The 21,735-nt window shown below is 37.4% G+C and overlaps 1 protein-coding gene across 2 annotated transcripts in view; it reads right to left on the bottom strand.

The window, feature by feature from the left end:
- LRRC49 (leucine rich repeat containing 49) overlaps positions 1-21,735 on the bottom strand; it is a 200,047-nt gene that overhangs the window by 25,590 nt on the left and 152,722 nt on the right. For both annotated transcript variants that reach the window (XM_023729769.1, XM_023729768.1), the window contains exons 13-15: positions 11,622-11,859; positions 10,180-10,365; positions 6,349-6,458 (exon numbers count right to left, since the gene is read on the bottom strand). In XM_023729769.1, the coding sequence (XP_023585537.1) occupies positions 6,349-6,458; positions 10,180-10,365; positions 11,622-11,859 (534 nt within the window). The remainder of the gene's footprint in view (positions 1-6,348; positions 6,459-10,179; positions 10,366-11,621; positions 11,860-21,735) is intronic.

Raw genomic sequence — 21,735 nt, 5'->3', positions numbered from 1 at the left:
CCTACTCCTGTAGATTGTGTCCTGACTCATTAACATAACTGCCTCTAATCCTGCCTCATTAACGCAACAGAGGTTAGGGTTTACAACATATAGGATAATTACATCAGATCACAAAATGGAGGACAACCACACAATACCGGGAATCATGGCCTACCCAAGTAGACACATATTTTTTGGGGTGGGGGAAGGGGCAGAATCAATCCATAACACTGTATTTTTCATCTATAGAACTTTCCTTTGGTCTCCTTTCAGATCTACTGGATCACTTTGTAAAATTTCCTGTTCTCTCCAGATATCGTCAAGCTTGTCTTTTATATCATGAAATATAGTAAGCATAGTCATTTTATAATCTATGAGTAATAGTGCCAATATCTAAAGTATTCATGGGTTTGTTTAGGTACTCTATTTTTTTCTGTTGATTCTTATACACTATTGCCTTACTTCCTTGTGTGCTTATTTTTTTTCATTATGTGCATCACTGTCCTTAAAAATTATCCATGGGGATTCTTTGAGGTAGGATATTAACCTTCTCCAGAGAGGAGGTGCATTAACTTTTTCCAGGTACTTAGAGATACTAATGTTTAAACCTTGATATCATTTTGAACTACCCAGTTGTTATGAATTCAGGCTGAAAATCTATATAAGGACAGGCTTTTGTTACAACTTCTTAGGGACAACTTACCCCTTCTGTTCATCAAGGCAAGTTTCTTTGGAAAATCCTGAGAATAAGGAGAAGGGGTAGGTTTATTCCTGACACACCCTTACCCTTACCCTGATGGTGTAGCACTTGGGGGTTGAGCTTAATCTTGGGAAGATCTCTATTGATATTCACTTTAGATGGGCCTTGGCTTTAATTTCTATCCTTCCAACTGCTTGAGGCTAGCAAAACCAAAATTTAACTTTCCCTGGAATGCTCTAAGGGTAAACACAGCCTGTGCTTACCTTACTTCTCAATATTCTCACTTTCACAGAGATCTTGGCCTGTTGTATCTTGTCAGCTCTTCAATACTTTTATGGAGATCTTTTTATTTTATCTAGTAGTTTCAGTTGTTTTAAACACACTGGATGGTCAAAATAACCTAACCCACTGTTTTCAGAAACAGAAGTCTTATATTCTCATTGAAAAGTTTCAAAAGGTACAGAAATATACAGAGGAAACTTGAAACCACTCAACTACCTCCACCACCACTCCTAACATCCACACCTTTCCAGGTGTGAATCCTTTCAATACTCTTGTATGTCTCTATATTTATATGTCTACGTATTTATTTTGATACTTTTTATAATCACATGAGGTCACAGTATAAATATTGCTTTGGGCCTTATTTTATTCAATTAACAATCTATCTCTGGATCATTTCATGTCAGAAAAGGAGACTTACAACAGTCTTTTTTTTTTTTTTCTTCTTTTTTTACAGTCATATAATGACTATAATGGAGCCCTAATGGTGAAGTGATTAAGAGCTCAGGCTGCTAACCAAAAGGTCAGCAGTTTGAATCCTTCAGTTGCTCCTAGAAAACCCTACGGGGCAGTTCTATTCTGTCCTATAGGATCGCTATGAGTCGGAATCAACTTGACGGCACCCAACAACAATGACCATAATGGAGATAGTATCATACAGATACTATATTCATAATGTAGAATTATCATAATTTATTTAACTTTCCTTATTAACAGACATTTAGTTATTTTCCAAATTTGGGCTACCACATTATAAGAAAACAATGGCAACCTTGTATATAAATCTTTTGTGCATACATTTAAGTATTTCAATAGAAGATATTCCTAGTATAGAACTTCTGGGTTCAAAAATATACATGCTTTAAATTTTGATAGGTATTGCCAAAATACCTCCTCAAATAAGTCCTTGTCAAGTTATACTTCCACCAACAATGTATAGAGTGTATACTGCCCTGAATCCTAAAACAAAACAAAACAAAAAACCCTGATATTATTGGTTTTAAAATTTTTAAGCAATCCTACTGGCAAAAATAACATCTCAGTATTTTAATTTGTCTTTCTCTGATTACAAATGAGTTTGATTTTTTCTTATGTTAATCGGCCGTATGTACTTCTTCTTGTGAATTCTTGATCATTCACTTTGCCTTTTTTTCCCCCATAATGTTGGCTGTCTTTTTCTTACTAAATTTGTAGTTCTTTTAAAATCTGTTAAATATGTTATAAACATATTCTCTTTGTCTGCTCATGTCTTTAGACCTTGTTTATATGATTTTTAAATTCTTCAATTTTCATGAGCAAAAGGAGCCCTGGTGGCACAATGGTTAAGCACTCGTTGGCTAACCAAAAGGTTGGTGGTTTGAATCCACTCAGTGCTTCTGTAAGAGAAAGACCTGGCTATCTGCTCCTGTGAAGAGTACAGCCAAGAAAACCCTATGGGACAGTTCTACTCTGTCACAGGGATCACTATGAGTTGGAATCAACTCGACAACACTCTACAACAACAAATATTTTAAACCTTATGAAAGTATTAGAAAGTATAATAGAGTATTTCTATATACTTGGGATAACGAATGCATTCCTGACAAGAAACAAAATTCAGCTTGTTTAGTTTCCTGCGAAAGCACATTGGGATTTTGATTGGAGGCTTAGTAAACTTGTGATTTAATTTTAATAAATTGACATCATTACAATATTGTCTTAGAATTCATTAATATTGTATCTCTCTCCATTTTATGACTTCTTTTTTATTCTTAATTTCATGTATATTTCATAGTTATGATGTGCCAGGTGGATTCCCCAGTATTTTATGGTGATTATTGCCTCTATAAATGAGATACTTGTTCTAATACAATTTTCAATAGTTTGTTATTGGTGTGATGGAATGTTACTTTTGTATGTTGATCTAGTAACTTGCTTTCTTGCTGTATATTTTTATTAGTTCTAAAAGTTCAATAGCTGAGCTCTTGGATTTTCTGGATAGTTTTTATAGAGTCAATTTTTCTTTTTACTGATCAACTATTTTTTAGACAACTAATGTTTACAGATTTCTCTTGACACCATTTCTTGAATTCAATGTCTTCCTATTTCTTGCATTCACTTATTCATTTTGTAGAAGTACCTCCCTCAAGTATTCTTTTTCAGAATGGTTCTGTGGTTTTTAGATGTGATTTAGATTCCAACAGTCAAATACACTTGGGCAAGACTCGAATTTAGAACTGAGTAAAGTGGAGAACTAGGGGTAGCACTCAAGATACTTATTTTGTTGGCATAAATTATAGCAGGGCAACATGGCTCTGGAGACAAGCTCTGGGTAAGATGAGGGACACAAGGAACTTCCTGATCCCCAGTGTAGTTAAAGTGATCATCATCCTGGAGCTAGTAGTTGGGACAAGAGTCTCCTGATCCCCAGCTCCTTAAGGTGGCAGTTTCCTTGTTGGGCTGGTTCTGTTGTATCATTCTGGGATGTCATTTTTGGAAGCCCAGTCTAGAGACTGCTTTCCCAACTGTCATGGATTGAACTGTGCCCCCAAAAATATCTGTCAACTTGGCTAGGTCATGATTTCCAGTATTGTATGACTGTCTACCATTTTGTCATCTAACATGGTTTCCCTATGTGTTGTAAATCCTATCACTATAATGTAATGAGATGGATTAGTGGCAGTTATACTGATGACATCTACAAGATTAGATAGTGTCTTAAGCCAAACTCTTGAGATGTGAGCAGAGAGACATGGGGACCTCATACCACCAAGAAAGCAGCACCGGGAGCAGAGCATGTCCTTTGGACTTGGGGTTCCTGTGCAGAGAAGCTCCGAGACCAGGGGAAGACTGATAAGGACCTTCCTCCAGAACTGACAGAGAAAGTGTTCTCCTGGAGCTGACACCCTGAATTTGGACTTCTAGTCCACTAGACTGTGAGAAAATAAATTTCTCTTCGTTAAAGTCATCTACTTGTGGTATCTCTGTTATAGCAGTACTAGATGACCAGACAGAATTTGGTACTGAGAGTAGGGTGCTGCTCTAACAGATACCTAAAATGTGGAAGTGGTTTTGAAACTGTGAATGGATAGAAGACTCAGAAAGAAGTGAGGAGAACTGTTAACACTGGAGAAGGCACAGATGGTGAGAAGCAGAGAACCAGCAGCAGCAGAACCAGGAGACCAGTGTGACACGGGGCTGGAGCCGACCCACGGAACAAGAGAGCTGAGTGTCTTTCAGCCAAAGTTTACTGGCAGAGTGGGGTGCCTCCAGACACTTATCAGTGGAGCTACAGAGCTTTGCAACACTTGCCCTAGCAGGGCAGATGCAGGCATGATGCCTGAGGAGCCAAGAGGCCAAGAAACCCGGAAGCAGAAGCTGAAGAGACAAGGAACACAGGAAGCCAAGCTGCCTCAGTCTCAAAAGGTATGGCCATGACCTCTGGGGTTTCAAAGGGTGGAGCCATGGCCTCTGGTGTTTCTAAGGGTGGAGTCACCACTCAGATGGACTAGAAGAATGGCGCGCCTAAAGCCAATGGAGCAGAGTTGCTGTTCCAGTGGGCCTGGAAGGCGGAGCTGAAGCCCAGAGATGAGGGGCCTCTGCTCAGAATCCGGAGAGTGTGGCCAATACCTAGAGTCTGGAGGGCAGGGCCATTATGTAAATGGTCTCAGAGAACAGAGGATTGTTTTCAAGCCTTGAGTGCTAATGTAACGTGTACTGCTAACCTGCTTGGTGCCTGTTATGTCTTTCTTCCCTCCAGTTTCTACCATTTGTAATGGAAATGTCTAACTTGTGCCTGTTCTGCCATTGTACCTTTGGAAGCAGATAACTTGTATTCTAGATTTCACAGATGAAGAGGAATTTTTGGATTGTGGACTTGGAGTTGATTTAAGACTTTTGCTACGATATGATGGGGTGAATATATTTCACATGTGGCAAGGACATGAACTTTGGGGGGCCAAAGGGTGGAATGTCATGGATTAAACTGTGTCCCCCAATATATCTGTCAACTTGGCTAGCTCATGATACCCAGTATTGTATGACTGTCTACCATTTTGTCATCTGATATGATTTTCCTATGTGTTATAAATCCTATCATTATGATATAATGAGATGGATTAGTGGCAGTTATATTGATGAGATCTACAAGATTAGATAGTGTCTTAAGCCAAACTCTCCTGAGATATAAAAGAGACAAGTGAGCAGAGAGACATGGGGACCTCATACCACCAAGAAAGCAGCACCAGGAGCAGAGCACGTCCTTTGGACCTGGGGTTCCTGTGCAGAGAAGCTCCTAGACCAGGGGAAGACTGATGACAAGGACCTTCCTCCACAGCCGACAGAGAAAGCCTTCCCCTGGAGCTGACGCTGTGAATTTGGACTTCTAGCCTACTAGACTGTGAGAAAATAAATTTCTCTTCGTTAAAGTCATCCACCTGTGGTATTTCTGTTACAGCAGCACTAGATGACCAAGACACCAACCCTGCCAAAGATTTTGTAGATATCTACCTCCTTGTATCAACTCTTTTCTGCTTATTCTAGCCACAGTGAATTCTTATCTATAACTGATTCATGAGTAATATATCATCCTTGACTTTTCTCCCTTCAGTCGAACCCACAGTCTGTCTCTCAGTCAATGTGTTCCGTCAAGTATACTTTCTAAGTATTTTTCAAATTTTCCCCTTGTCTATTTTTACTGCCTTAGTTCAAGCCTTCATAATCTCAATCCTGGATTATAGACTAGCTTCTTGGTTGGTGTCCATTCCTTCAATGTTTGTCATTGTTTCAAAGGCTCAAATGGAGCCTTCCTAGAACATAAACCTAATCATACCATTGTTTTGCTAAATTATAAAGCGTAAGTTTTCATTTTTATTTTGTATGGATTACAAGACTCTTCAAAATCAGGCCACAACTAAACTTTCTACCTCTATTTCCTATCACTATTCACAATCATTCCATGCTCCACCTATACTGAACTACTTACAATTCCCTGTACCTCTGAAGATTTCTTTCCCCTATACCTTTCACCTGAAAAACTCCTGCTCATTCCTGAAGAACTAGGTCAAATGTCACCTCCTTTGTGAAGTCTTCCCTGATATTCTCCCAAAATGTACAGTTAGTCTCTCCTATTCTTCCATAGCTCTCTCTTATAGCACCTCTCTTATGAAACATTAGCCAATAATTACTTACACATATCTTTATCTTATTAGATTATAAGCCACAAGAAAGCAAGGCCTTTGTCTTATTCATCTTTATGTCCCCAACACTTTGAATAATGCCAGCCACAAAATAAATCTGGGATAAACGCTTGTGGGATGAATGAATGGCACCATTAAGAAGTGTGTGGATTTTATTACTTTTTTTAGTGGGACAGTAATTCTATAAAAACTAGAGAAATTAAACGTTACCTGGTATCCCCCAGAATTGAAATCATACGGTACTGGGGTAACTCAGAAGATGCTACATGTGCTAGGATTCCAAAGAGCCTTTCAGCCATTATCATATCATTCTGTGTCACCTGAGGAGATATAACAGATAAAAAATGATACCGTTTCACAACTCAGAAAAGAAGGGTGAGAGAATGTCTGCACAACTTGAAGAATGCAATCAATGCCACTGAACTGTACGTGTAGAAACTACTGAACTGGTGTATGTGTTGCTGTGTATATTCTCAACAACAACAAAATTTAAAAAATGATACTGTTTCTTGGCTTGATACAACTAATAGAATTTCAAAGAAATGTCTGGATTAAATATTTTCTTTGAGTTCAGGAAAGTACACTTGCCTGGGCTGTAAGGCAAAGACTTCTCACTGGTAATGCTCTTTTTACCCTGAGCTTTACTAAAATGAAGGTGTACGAATGTGGGTCATGGTGATGGAGGATGACTGGGGGGTGATCTTTGACTTAGAAGCAGTTTTTCCTGAAAATTATGCTTGAGGCATCTTAAATTCTTAATGAAATCCTACTATTTCTTGGAGTAGAATGATTTAGGGGAAAAATTCCCAAGATAGATTCATCTTAATGATGTGTCAAAAAGTAATCCAAGGCATTGTTCATACCTGGCTCCTATAGGGATAATTTTTTCCCTTTCTGAGCAGTGGAACTCTCACTAGATTAGAAAGAATGCTCCTGTTCTATCCGGAGCTCTTATATTTAATTTATTCAGCCTTTCCCCTTCAAGGATGAACTTGTCACAGGTATACCTTGTGCAAGTTCATTCCTACATTAACTGAGAAAGTACTAAAAGCTGAAAGCAGGACTTGGATTAATATCCAAATTTTATATAAATATAAAATATTAGTATTTTATATTTTTAAAAATATAGAGTTGCCTGCATTTTAAATACTGTTGGTTTATACAGTTCAGTTGTTCTCAACCAGGGCCATTTTGTCCTCTAGGGGACATCTCATAATGTCTGAAGACATTTTTGGTTATCACAACTGTACAACTAGGGAGGGGTGCTACTGGCATCTAGTGGATAGAGCCCAGAGATGCTGCTAAACATCCTACAACGCACAAGGCAGCAACCCCGCCCCTCCACAACAAAGAATTATCTGGTCCAAAATGTCAATACAGCTGAGGCTGAAAAACCCTAGTACAGTTAAAAATTTGAGATCTTTTTCAAATTAATTCTTACTACTAGCTGTTATATACTTTACAGCCATTTTCTAAGAAATGAACCTACAATTCACAAACATCTTATGCACATGAATCAGTGCCAATTGATTATTGTCCCTTCCATGGACCTTCATGGAGCCCCGGTGGCACAGTGCTTAAAGAGTTCAGCTGCTAACCAAAAGGTCAGCAGTTCAAATCCACCAGCTGCTCCTTGGAAACCCTATAGGTAGTTCTACTCTGTCCTATAGGGTCTCTATGAGTTGGAATCAACTCCATGGCAATGGGTTTTTACTCCCTCAAATCCTTCCTTTAGCTAACAACTAAGTTGTTTTGGTCCAATATAGTCATCTAGCGGCCAGTCCAGGCTACTACTCCATCTTTTCTTGATGTTCATAATTCAGTTTAATTCTAACTCAAGCAAATCACTGTCTTTCATACAAAGAGAAGTGGAAACGTAGTGTAACATCACTATATTATATATTAACAGGAATGAGATAAGCGTATATATATTTTAGGCCTTTTAATAAAGTGTCTAATATCCCTAGCATTAATATTTTCAAAGAAGCCCAAGTGGTGCAGTGGTTAAGCACTCAGCTGCTAACCAAAATGTGAGCAGTTCGAATCCACCAGCCACTCCACAGAAGAAAGATGTGGCAATCTGCTTCTCTAAAGATTATAGCCTTGGAAACCCTATAGGACATTCTACTCTATCCTATAGGGTTGCTATAAGTTGAAATTGACTTGACAGCAATGGGTTTGGTTTTTGGAACATTTTCAGAAATTTAAATCAAAATAAATTATATTGGTTCTTTTAATTCTTCTCTGCTTTATGTAATTATACTATACTATTCCTTCATATTTCAAGGTTCTATAAAGTGGGGTATTCTTCTAGTATTTTCTGAAATGTCTGAGTAAATACACTATTTAGGGTTAACTGGGATAACAGTTTGGTCATTAATGAGGGAGAGTCACTCACCCACAGCCAAAATAACCATTCTAGCTGTAGTCCAGGCTACCCTTGGAAACCTTTAGAATTAATTATTAGGTCCTTCCAGGGACTCACAACCTCTCTGGGGAAGTACCAACAAATCAAGACTGAACCAAATCTCTTGAGAACCAGCTGGAGGGTGGTTCCAGGATTGCCCCACATCTTCAACAGACAGCTGATACTGTGGTCATGGGCCTGTCACAGTTGATGCAAATTTCTATACAGCTCCCATAGATTGGCCGAAAGACCTCCAGTATCTTAATAACCCAAAAAAACCCCTTGCTGTTGAGTCAGTTCTGACTCATAGTGACTCTATAAGACAGAGTAAAACTGTCCCATAGGGTTTCCAAGGAGCAGCTGGTGGATTCGAACTGCCGACCTTTTGGTTAGCAGCAGAACGCTAAACCACTGCACCATCAGAACTCTAGTGTCTTAACAGTATGCTGGAATTTTGGAGTTCTAGGCTAGATGTACCTGCAGTGTTATCAGTTGCAGGGAAATACAGTTGGTATTGCTACTGTGGTGGTAAAGTTGATTAAAATTCATCTTATATTAAGGAGGTCTTAATGAATTTCAAGAAATATAATAATATTATGATATTGCTATTGTTGTTAGGTGCCCTCAAGTCCATTTGACTCATAGAGACCCCATGTGACAGAGTAGAACTGCCCCACAGGGTTTCCTAGACTGTAATCTTCACAGGAACAGCTCACCAGTCTTTCTCCCATGGAACAACTGGGTAGGTTCAAACCACCAACCTTTTGGTTAACAACTAAGTGCTTAATTGTTGTGCCACCAGGGCTCCTTAATAACATATTAAATATGTTTTACTTGGAGGATTATTTAAATTCATTAAAGGCATGAGCATAGTTCCTCTCTTTTCTTTCAACATAATATCTAAAGAAAACATGGTTTATAACTAGTGGATTACGCTTGTGATAAGCTTAGCAGAATCCATCTAAAAAATAACTTTTCACTAATAATTTTCCAGTTATTCAATACAGTTATACCACAGGCAGCAGAGAGTCACAGACCATTAACAAAGCAGAGCGGGTGTCTACTTATGCTTATTGCACTTCATTCTCCTTTTTCTCTCATTTTCAGGTTCCTTCTTTTACCTCCCTCCTTGCTTATTTTTCTTTCTCATCTCTTTTTTTGTTTATCACTCCTCTTTTCCGTGTACATTCTCTATTTTTCCATTTTATTCTTCCTTTCCTCTGCTGCAATCCTTATTAGGAGATATCTGGGTATTACTTCCCCATCCCCTTTTACATGCCAGGCAGTTTGCAAAGCACTTTGACAAATACGAATATCACATTACCTCTAGAAGATTTCTTCATTTTTTTCTGTCACACCACCAACATTTTAATTCTGATTGCTTCCAGACAAAGTGAAAGTATTTACTATTCACCATAATCTGGTTATCATTGATTTTCAGAATTTGTTTAGTGCTTTAGAAATTTTGAGTGAATAGATTTTTAGTTTTTTGACATTTTAAATATTAAGATTTTAAAAATATATATATTTCTCAAAAGTTCTATTTTGATTATTTAAATTCTTAACTATTTTTATGACTATTTCTCCTAAAAAGGAACATTTTTATTCTACAGTTCACTTAGTATTTAGCTTACCTCTGTTCCATTTATTTTCTGCATACTAAAATGGCTCAGCCTAAATAGTACATAGTATTTCCAGAGTGTAAAATTGACAACTGGGTTTCCTTGAGGATCAACTGTCAGCTGGTCAACGCGACGGAGTTGTGCTAGTGCATTAAATTGCTGCAGCATTACAAGATTTGTTTCCTTGAATTTAAGGTGCTGCAATAATGAAACACAATAAGAAGTGAACAATGAGTTTAACCATCTTAAAATATTAACGTTGCAGCTTCACAGATCATACCCCCAGTAAATCAAAAAACTTTAGGCTTTGCTAGTATGTTTTCAATTAGATTAAATCAACGGAATATACTAAACTTATATGACAATAATGTATCAATCTATACAGTATTATATCCAGGATGATTTCACTTCTGCAAAGGACATCCCCTCATTTATTAAAAAAGATTCTTAAAATGTATATAAATATCCAATAATTCAGATTCTTGCAGGCATTACAAACATTCTATATGCTTTACACTGACAGTAAACCTACAAAGAAAAGACTGGAAACAAAAATCTCAGAACATTCTAAATACAGGGCTCCACTGCTCCTAGAAAGAGCAAGTTAGCCATTATTACCCATGTCTTGCCAACTACTATGTAGGCTAGTTAAACTGGCTTACAGGAAAATAGAATCACTAAAACGAAAATGCAATGCGAATCTTCCATCTGTGAATTTGGCTGCTCTTGTCTAAACATACTATCTCCGTATCTTCTTTGGGAAGGATGAAGTGGCAAAAGAAAAAATATCATAAAAGGACAGGTGAGGAAAATTACTTGGCTAACAGAGAAAAACACAACTACAATAAAAACCCAAGAGATAGGTCATTATGAAAATCACAGTTTCTCAAATGCATAAAAAAACCCCACTGCCGTTAGTCGATTTCGACTCATAGCGACCTCATAGGATTTCCGAGGCTGTAAATTTCTACAGAAGCAGACTATATACTAATATATAATACAATAAAACCATAATTGGAGACGGCTAACTTCTCAAAGTAATTTTAATAAGCTACTAAAATTATTCCAAATGTTATTAAGGAATTACTATAAAAGTTGTATAATAAATGCACATTCCATCAATATTAGGTACAATAAATGAATACATACTATAGGGTTACATGAGGTCCGTTGAATGTTTTATAAGATAGAAATATATAATTTGAATAAATTTATATTATCTTTTCTACTCCATAAAGAATCATTTTTAGGGAGAAAATTTCCGATATTAACTGAAAATGGGAAGGTCATTTATGAATACTAATTTAAATCCCAGCTCCAGAAAATCCGCACAAAAGCTTAGTCTCCCTGCCAGATAGAAACTGCATAAATAAAAGTTAGAACAGGTCTTTGGCCTGAACACACAAGTCGTGACTGAGAGTAATTCAAATATACGACTAAAAGGAAACGTTTACCAGAGAATTAGGAAACTTAATCTTCAATTTGGGAAGCACTTGGACAATTTCATCAAATTCTATAAAACTGAAGGAGACTGTTGTGACCATCCCTGCTGTTTGAACACTCCAGTTCCGATCCAGAGATTCCAGTGCTCCTGAGCCATAGAGGGACAGGGTATCCCCATCCACTTCCACAAGGTGAGTGTCTGTGACAGATAAACCTTGTAAAGCACTGATGAGCCCTGAGTCCAGAGACCTGGAAAACCAAAGGCATAATTTTATATGAAAGCTTTATAAGCTTTTACTTTTGCAAAATAAATAACATAATATAAAGACCTCTTGGAAAAGCTCTTTGAACAAGTAGATATAAGAGACCAAAGGGGTGGCTTCTGTCCAGAGGTGAGAGGGGAAGGCAGAGAGAGTTAGGAGCTGGTTGAATGTTCATGGGGAATCAGGGGCAGAGGGGAGGACTGTGCTGTCGCAGAATGGGGTGAGCGGTTGGGGTCTCATAACAATGTATGTTAAAAAAAAAAAATTCTGTATGGGAGACTAACTTGAAACGTAAACCTCATTTAATTACAACAATTAAAAAAAAAAAGTTCTTTGAAATGTTATATTCAGTTTTCATTTCAATAATTAAACCCAGAGTACCAAAGACTAATTTTCAACAAAATACCTGGAAGACTATCCTTCTAACATATATTTTAATTTAAAGAGAAGCACATTATGAATAACAACAACAAAAAAACCCACGTTCAAACCCAAATGAAAGATAACTGATACTCTATTTAGTTTTAAAACAATTCATTTAATAAATCCTTGGTATCTTTTCATGTCAATATAAATAGGTTTTCCTAATCTATAAAGTGTTCCATTGTGTGGCTGAAAAAAAAAAAGTAATAAACTAAATTTTTATAGTAAGAACCACATAATACAAAAATATACTTATAAAGTATTTGGAAAAACATATAACTGCTAATAATAGTTTATCTCTCAGAGGTTAGATTAAGGGGGAAACTTTGACTATTTTTGAATATTTCAATGTTGTCTGAAACTTCGCAAGTATATACTACAGTTATCATCAGTAAAACAATTAAATATCCTCCCCATTTTGAAATAAATGAAAAATCCATTATTTATTGCATATACATGAAATCATTTCACATACTTTATTGAATATGGCAATTGTTATTTCCAAAGTAAGAGCCACATTTTCTGAAAAAGGCTGTCTAAACAATAACCATAAAATAAAAGAAACAGCTCCAACCAACTGAAATTTTCTGCTATGTGAATAGAGACATAACTATTGTTTTACCCAATCTCGAAATTTAAATAATGCCCGGCTTTTGTTCTGTGTGTTTTCATTCCAGGATTTTTGCTTTCAGGCAGTATTTATCTGCCCTTACTGAAATCAGTGCTTTGCCCTTGCCTCTGTGCTCCTATGGACTTTTGTACACTCCTCCAACACAGCATTTCTCACACTGTATTATAATTAGATACTTACAATCAGCTTCTTCTACCAGATAGTACTTCCTTGAGGCTAAAGACTGTATTTTATTCATTTTGAGGGTGCTCTAGGGCCTAGTAATTGGATTTTCCCAATGTATATTGAAGGAATGAAATATTAGAGATGTTTAAAAGTTTTATAACACTGATGTTGGACGACAAGACTAACAAACCATCACCCCATTGGTTGTCCATGCATTACCAGACTTACACATAGTTATTTCAGAGGGTACCATTTACCTGTAACACATTTGTCTATACAATAACAAGCTGAGTGATGACATCAGTCTACTCTAAGTAAATAAGGAACCAATACAAAAAGGCTTGATTTCTACTAGTCTAGGGCTTAAGATAATGATTTTATATGACAGTAATTACACATTCAATGCATATTAACATATGAATAATCTTAGATCATAATCTTATAAAGGTAAAGGCGGATAATAGAAGAAAAATAAAATGAGAATTAAGAGTTCCATACATTGTACTTTGTGTGACATGTTGAGCCAGGTAGAACATATAATCATTTCTAGAATAAGAAAGGGATAGGAGTTAGCATTTCACTGCCACTAAAATAAAGAAGTTTTGATGAAAACTATATATACCTCTATTATAGAACTTACCACACTGTACTATAATTACCTGTTTGTCTCTCACTAAACATTACGACCCTTGACGGCTTGAACTGTGTCATATTCACTATAGTAGATTCAGCATCTAACATAGCTCCGAGCGTATGTTTTGCTCAATAAATATTTCTTGAAATAATTAATGAAGTGAGACAATTAAGAAGGTTTTTTTTTTTCCTTATGAGTTTCTATTTAATCTTAAGGATATTCTAAACATAAGCTGTGGTTTGAGCAAAGGGGCAGAATCAGTGATATAGACAAGAGTAAGAGTTAGCAAGAAGGTTTATCCAGGTGAGGCAAAGAATGAAGAAGAAAGGTGAAGGGAAAAAAACTAACCTAGTTGATGTAGAAATGCCTGATGCCACAACATCCAAAAAAACAAATTTAATTTTAATGTAAAAATTATGAGGAATCAGAACTATGTACCCAAAACATGAATAAGTCCTTTGGGAAGTGGTGTTGTTCCATGTTTTATATTTGGAAGTTCTTTGTTTTATCCTCTATATGATTAGCAGTTTAAGAACATAAACTCCAGAATAAAAAATCTATAATAAGAAACCAGTAGCTGGTGAATCGATTTCAACTTATGGAGAGCACGTGTGTGTCAGAGTAGAACTGTGCTCCATAGGGTTTTTTAACGGCTGATTATTTGGAAGTAGATCACCAAGACTTTCTTCAGAGGCACCTCTAGGCAGACTTGAACTGACAACCTTTTGGTCAGTAGCCATATTTGTTAACTGTGTGTACCACCCAGGGACTCCCTAATCAGAAAGGGATTATTTATTTTGTGTAAAGGTGTCAAACAAATTGTTGGGAAACTAAGTGAAATAATAAGCCCACTTAAAAAACAGTTAACATGATTACAAAACAAAGCAGAAGTAATTCTCAGCTTTATATACATCTAACACGGACATTCAGTAAAAACAAACGGCAAGTTTGCCGAAATGTAAACAGGTTCATTCTTCTCAACAGGAAACACAGCACCTTCTAAATAAAACAACACCTAAGCCATTTCAATTACTTTCTGTATGAGGCTTTTGAAAATCTGGCCAACATTTACAAAAAGCTGTTCCCTTGGGAAAGTGTGTTCTAATTTCCACACAAAATGACTTCGAAAGCTTACTAAACAATGTTTAACCTCCCAAAAACCACTGAGTTGATTCTGATTCATAGAGACCCTATAGGAAAGTAGAATTGACACATAGAGTTTTCAAGGCTGTAAATCTTTAAGGAAGCAGACTGGCACATTTTTCTAACATGGAGTGGCTGGTGGGTTTGAACTGCTGGCTTTCTGGTTGGCATATGAGTGCTTAAGCACTGCACCACCACCAGGGCTCCTTAAATAATCTTTACATGCTGGTAACTGTCTTTCTGGTTTTCCTTGTATGCTTAGTAGATACATCCATATCTTTTTAGTCATATATGAGTATATTAATTCATTTTTTCATTCATTCACCAAACATCTGCTGAACAAACAGACCACTAAATCATCTGTATTGATAAGGAAAATCAATATAGAGATCATGTGCAGGTTTTTGAATATAGCAAAATTATTTTCCACTTTTACTGAGCTACGGTCCCAGAATTATAACTACCTTAATCCTACTCTAAGGAGCCCTGGTGGTGCAATGGTTAAGCACTTGGCTACTTGGCTGCTAACCAAAAGGTTGGTGGCTGGATCTCATCCAGTGGCTCCATGGGAGAAAGACTTGGTCTTTCTCCTGTAAAGATTATAGCCTTGAAAACCCTCTGGGGCAGTTGTACTCTGTCACATGGGATCATTATGAGCTGAAATTGACTCAACAGCACCAAATAACAACAATCCTACTCCGCAATCAATCTAATAAACACATGGAATATAATTTCTAAACTGAAATGACTTCAACATATTATTAAACAAATATGTCTTTGCGAAGACATATTTATTACACATTAGGTACTGTGGTAGGCACTGGGTGGAGAGAAAGATAAATATATATACGAACTATAATACAGCTTATTGCTATAAAATGAATATTTAAAAGCTACACTATGAAACAGAGGAAGGAATGACTAATTCTCCTATGGGGAAAAGTCAGGCTTCACAACGAGGTAACATTTAAACTGATACTTGAAAGATGAATAGGAGAATTTTATCAGGAGAGGAAGAAGGAAGCACAGTTAAGTATACTAAAAAAAAAACGGAAAAAAAAAAAAAAAGACTAAGGAAAGGCACAGAAACCTGATTATGCATAGTCAGGCTTTTATTCAGGTAAGAATAATATCAATATGGCTGGAATACTGAAACACAGGGCATATGGGTGAGCAGCTGAAGATGAGGCTGAAAAGTCAAATTTTGCCCAGTAGAGTTGAGTGGGAAAAGGGTTTAAAATAAAAAAGGATTAAGACCATAGTCAATGCAATATGTTAAGCACCTCCAGTGTGCCATGCACAGAGCCAGGTGCTGGTGCTATGAATACAAAGATGAGTAAGAAATGTTCTCTGCCCTTAGCAACCCCGCTTCAGACAGATAAGTTCCTCAACTCTGTGGAGAACATAGCAGGGAGAGGCTGGATGCAGGGAGATTAGTAAGGAAGACCAGTGCAATGGTGTCAACTAGATCTTATGAGGGCATAACAGAAAAGAGGGTGTGGTGTAGTGGAAAACGGCATTGGCAAGAAAATTAGGCAGACCTGGGTTCAAATCCCAGATGTGCCATTGATAAACAACTTTTGGGGCAAGTTGTTTAATTTTTTTGAGTTTCTGTTTCCTTGAATGTAAAATGATTATCGTAATACTATTTTTCAGAGTTGTTGTGAAGACTGGAAATAATATTCTAAACCTTGCCTCATGCTTAGTGCAATACATTTTAATGTTTATTATTAACAAAACAAGAGAACATAGATTTACCATGTATTTCAGAGAAAATAAAAGTAGAAGTTAGTGACTGATTGATTGTGGTGAATGAAGGAGAGGGAGGAGTCAAGTGTGACTCAAATTTGTGGAGTGGTGACTGGGTCACCTGTTCTAGTTTTCTACCTGTCTAATCTGAACTACTTGTAACCTGACCCTACAAATACCAGTAAATTTCCTTTAGTCCTTAAACTAGCCCAAGTCAGATTTGGCTCACCCTGCATGTGCAGAAGGGCCAGCTGTGACCACTAATTGACCTCAACAGAGGACACAGCAACAGGTGGAATGAATCAGAAGAAAAATCATCACCTGGACCCTGTTCCAAAGCGAGAGGTCTAACAAGAACCATGTCACTTTCTGTTTCCTGGTCACCTTCTAAAATTTTCCCTCCCCAGTATGCCTGCGTGGCCGCCATTTTGCTGCCCAAATCACATATAAACTCTGCTTCCCCGTAGCTCAGAGAGCTGGATCTGAGGAACTTCCTCCTGGCTCCTTGCTCTGCGCATTGCAATAAAGTTACTTTCTCTTTCTCAAAGACTGGCGTTCAGATAATTGGCAAGTCTGAGTGTACTGGACAGAACTCACCTTCTAGGGTTTGGTAACACACTCTTCTAATAAGACAGTATTCTTCTATGGAGGATCCATGTTTTAAAATTTGTTTTCTCATGAAGGCCAATACATTCCCAAATATATTCCCCAACCCAAATATTAATTATATAACAAGAGGCAGTATGCTCAAAGAGGAATTCTCTCCAAGATCTTTAATGGTTAATTCCAACTGTTCCTGTAAAGCAATAACTCTACTTTTATATAAGAATGAATCAGAAAGTCCTCTATGTCTTCTCAATTAGTGAAGGGCTCTAAGAAAAGACATGATGATTAACTTAATGCAATAAAGTAATGAGTCACTGAAGGCTAGGCTAAATGGAGAACATAACTCAGAATGCCTAAGTGGAAAAAAGGACAATATTTCAGAGTATTATGTATTTTTTTTCCTTTGGGCTTTCTATAACAAGCTAGAACAGAAAGGCTTCAAATATTTCGGAAGATTCTTTTCCCAATGAATAAGTGGTGCTGATTCCTATAATAACTTACTTTATGAATTTCTATTACAACATTCAGAGGTGTAGAAATTCATTTTATACATTATATTTTATTATAGTAGTGTTGGCTAAAATACCATAGCATTCATAGACAGGAAATGACCAAAAATAGACAAGCTTCACTGCATGCATCCAATGTAAGCAAAGAAAACATTACACCGAGCACGTCCCCATTTCTGGCAAGGGAAAAGAAACCTGCAATGTGTCATTTTACTGTAGAGCTGTCTCAAGTACAGTGAACAGTGAAATCATTAATGGGATATACCAAAGTTTTATAGAATTTCTTCCCTTTATATGCCTATGATTTTTTCATGGACACTTGTTTCCAGGCATTTAGTTACACACCCGTAAGCCAAAGGTCACAGACACTGTAACACAAGAATTAGCCACTTTTTTGGCATTATGAAATACTAAAGACTATAAATAGGATTGTTAAAAATGGAAAACCTTATGTAGTATTAGAAAACGAATCAAAATCCTAAGGAAGTGGCTTTGTGGACTTCTGACTAGCTTTGTACCTTTAGAAAGAGTCATGCTTATATCATTCCAGACAGATAAAATTTAATTACAAAGACTTACAGAGAATGTGGTAATACAATTTCTAATATTTAAAACTCTTTGTACTTTCAGATGAAGATAGCAGACAGACTGAGCACATGTTTAAAATCTCTCTCTCCGAGACCCCATTAAAGAATAATAATTAAAAAGATATAAACTCAACAAGGACAATCACAATAAGGGAGGACCAATGGCAGCAAGAGATATTAGCAAATTCATGGACGACAAGAAGTGAAAAATGTAGACTGATGAAGAAGACCAGGGGAAGGCAGAGCCTAAAATATGCAATGGAGACAAGAACGAAGATGGCAGCCAACCTGCCTAGTAGAACTTTGGAGAGGAAAAGACAGTAGATATAATGGACGCTGGATACAATGGAAGTAAGACTGAACATAGGGACATTAACAGAAGAACCGTAAAAGGATCCTACCACCTACTTCTCACACTGCCAACAAAAGCAATCAGGCACAGTGGCATCTAGATTAGTGGGAAAAGTAAAGAAAAATTAATAAATAGTGCTAGGGCAACTGGTTATTCTGATGGGGGAAAAATCAGACCTTGACCTAGAACATAAAAATCAACTCCAGATATAATGAAGACTTAAATGTGAAAGGCAAAACTTCAAGACTTAGGAAAACAAAATGGGAAAATATTTTTTGATCTCAAGGTAGTATTTTTTTTTTCTTAAACACTGTCTAAATGGGGAAACTATGAAGAAAAAAGTATACATTTTGGTGTCCTCAGCATATAAATGGTGTTTAAAATCAAAGTCATGGATGAGACTGTTAGGGGGAATGCATAGAGTGAGAAGAGGGCCCAGGACCATAATCTGAAGAAAACTAATATTTAGAGGTGGAGAGGCTAGAAGTATTTGAGGATATAGAAAAGGCTCAAAATACAAGACAAAAAGCAAAAGCTATTCGTAATTTGATGTAAAACAATAAACTGTGAAGAATAGTCCAAATAGGAAATAATGAATCTCAATCAGGTCATGAAGACAGCAGTCTTGAAGAGGAGCATATTCTTATTCAGTGGATAAACAAGAAGCTCAAAGAAATTAGCAATGTAGTAAAGAAGGCACATATTTCTTTGTTCAAAAAGGAAAAATAAAAGCAATCAAAAACTCCAGAGAAAAAACTATTCAAGGAAGGCATGGCTCAAATACGAAGCAAACTAAAATGCAGTAATGAAGAATACTGAAGAAAGGTCCATTTGAATCTGATGCTAGCACTATTCTCGAGTGGCTTAGACACTAGAGTTAACACTGAAGTAAACAATACTTACATAATCATAGAAACTTAAACACTGTTTACTAGTTTTCAACTTTTGGAAGCTACCAATTGACAAAGTACAAAAGACTTTATGGTTAAAGAACAGACAATAAATGGTATCAATCTTAAAATATAAAACGTAAAAACTGGAAGAAGTGAAAAGAAGGGTAGCCTCAACTTCCAAAGTGCAGACTCGAGCTACTTGAGCTACTGCTTAAGTGGATGGAACAAGAAATAAGAGGTTTAATTATACATTTAAAAAGTTACCAACAACAACAACAAAAAAGACAAACTCCCGCCAAAATGGCGCTCTAGGTAGAAGCACTACGCCATCCCTCCACAGCAAAGATCCGAAAAACTAAGCCGAACAGAGAAAACAACAATCCTGAAACCCTAAAACATCAAATGAAGAGATAAAGAACTCAGGCAAGCACCAAATGGAGTGAGAAAACTGACAGAGAATGGACAGCAAGGAGAGATTCATGCAGAGGTCCCCTATAAGCTAACGCAGCGCAGATCCGCCATCATGGACTCCTATCGGAGACCAGCAAACAGCGGGTACGAGAAAGCAGCTTCATGGAGCTTCCAGCGGGAGACAAAATAACCGGTAATTTGCAATACACGCTTTCCCACCCCCACCCTTCTTCACCCCTACTCGGCCTCCTGTGCTTCCCGTGGCCACAATCTCCTGTTCGGGAAGCACCGGCTGCTTGGATTCCACCCACCCGAACAGGCCGGCTCTCTGACTGCCATTTGTTGGCTGCTGGTGTTGCTTTTTTCCGTTTCTTTTGATTTCTTCCTTACCTCTCACCACCTCCCCCTCCTTTCACTCAAATACCTGGCTCCGTGCGCCATCCTTGCTTCTTCCTGAGGGGCTGCGGAGTTCCGTGCGAGTGTGGAGCTGCTTCCTGGTCTGGGCTGCCGCGCTGGTAGGATCCCGGGGCGTTCATTCGTTTGTTTGTTTTGAATTGTTTGTTTTCTTTTCCTTTTCTTGAGTTGGGAGCCCGTTCTGTCCAGTCAGTGCTGCGTGGCTTGGAAACTACCCCCTCAGCTTGCACAGACGTGAGGAGGGATCCCTGAGGGCATTTCTTTTTTCGTTGGGTTTTTTTTTCTTTTTTTTTTTCTGTTTTTTGGGGGGACTTTACTTGTTCTTTTTTTTTTCTTTAATTTGTTTTGTTTTCTTTTCCCTCTTTTTTCCTTTTTGTCTCTCTATATCTCTATATCTTCCTTCTCCTTCTGTTCCCTGATTACCTGGCATTGTATACCTCTATGCCTTCTAGCGAGGCTGTACTGCAACACCTGAGAACAAGGTCCCCAGACCTCATAGCCGCACCGGTGGGATTCCTGGGAACTTTTCTTTTCTTTAACCTTTCTGATTTTTATTTATTCATTCTTTTCTTTTCTTCTTCTTCCCCTTTTTGTTTTTCTCCATTTCATAGTCTCTCATCTCCTCACTCCAACGGCAATCTCCCCTAGCATTTTTTTTTCTTTGTATGTTTTTGGCTCCTTTTCCTCTCTCCTCTCTCCCATATCCACCTTAGCTCCACACATAACAATCTCCCCATTACATCCTGCCTACCTGCACCGTGAGCTTAACATCACACCACGAAGCAGCACAGGCATGGCCTACTGGAACCTGCCCTACACTGATTACCAACCCGCCCTAGTGGCTGTAGTAAGTGCACCAAACAACCTGTCCCAGTAACTCCTCTTCAGCTAGACCTGCCCTGCCATAAATATCTGAGTGACTGACCCTGCCAATTGGAGAAGGAGGCGAAAAGTATTGTGCCCACAGATGAGGAAACAACAAAGAACTTGCAGCCCGCCTGCTCAGACATAGTCAAATTTAAAAAAAAAATAAAGGCACAAAACAAACAAATCTACAATCAATAAACGAGAAAAATAACTACTGATTGCCCCAAACACAGCAGACAATATCAAAACATTTACAAAAACAGGACAGGATGGTTCCAGAAGGTGTCCAAAATAAAACACCAGATGACTTTCCACTGGAAGAAAATGCACTAGAACTACCTGATAGGGAATTCAAATCTGTAATACTCAGAATTCTCCAAGAGCTGAGGCAAAAAGCTGACAAACATGAGGAAAAAATAGACAAATTCATGGAAAATATGGACAAAATATTGGAAGAATTCAAGAAAATAATGCAGGA

The sequence above is a fragment of the Trichechus manatus genome, unplaced genomic scaffold (genome assembly GCF_000243295.1).
Source record: "Trichechus manatus latirostris isolate Lorelei unplaced genomic scaffold, TriManLat1.0 scaffold00030, whole genome shotgun sequence".
Lineage (NCBI taxonomy): Eukaryota > Metazoa > Chordata > Mammalia > Sirenia > Trichechidae > Trichechus > Trichechus manatus.
The sequence above is the reverse complement of the archived record's forward strand: the minus strand, read 5'-3'. Positions and strand labels throughout refer to the sequence as shown.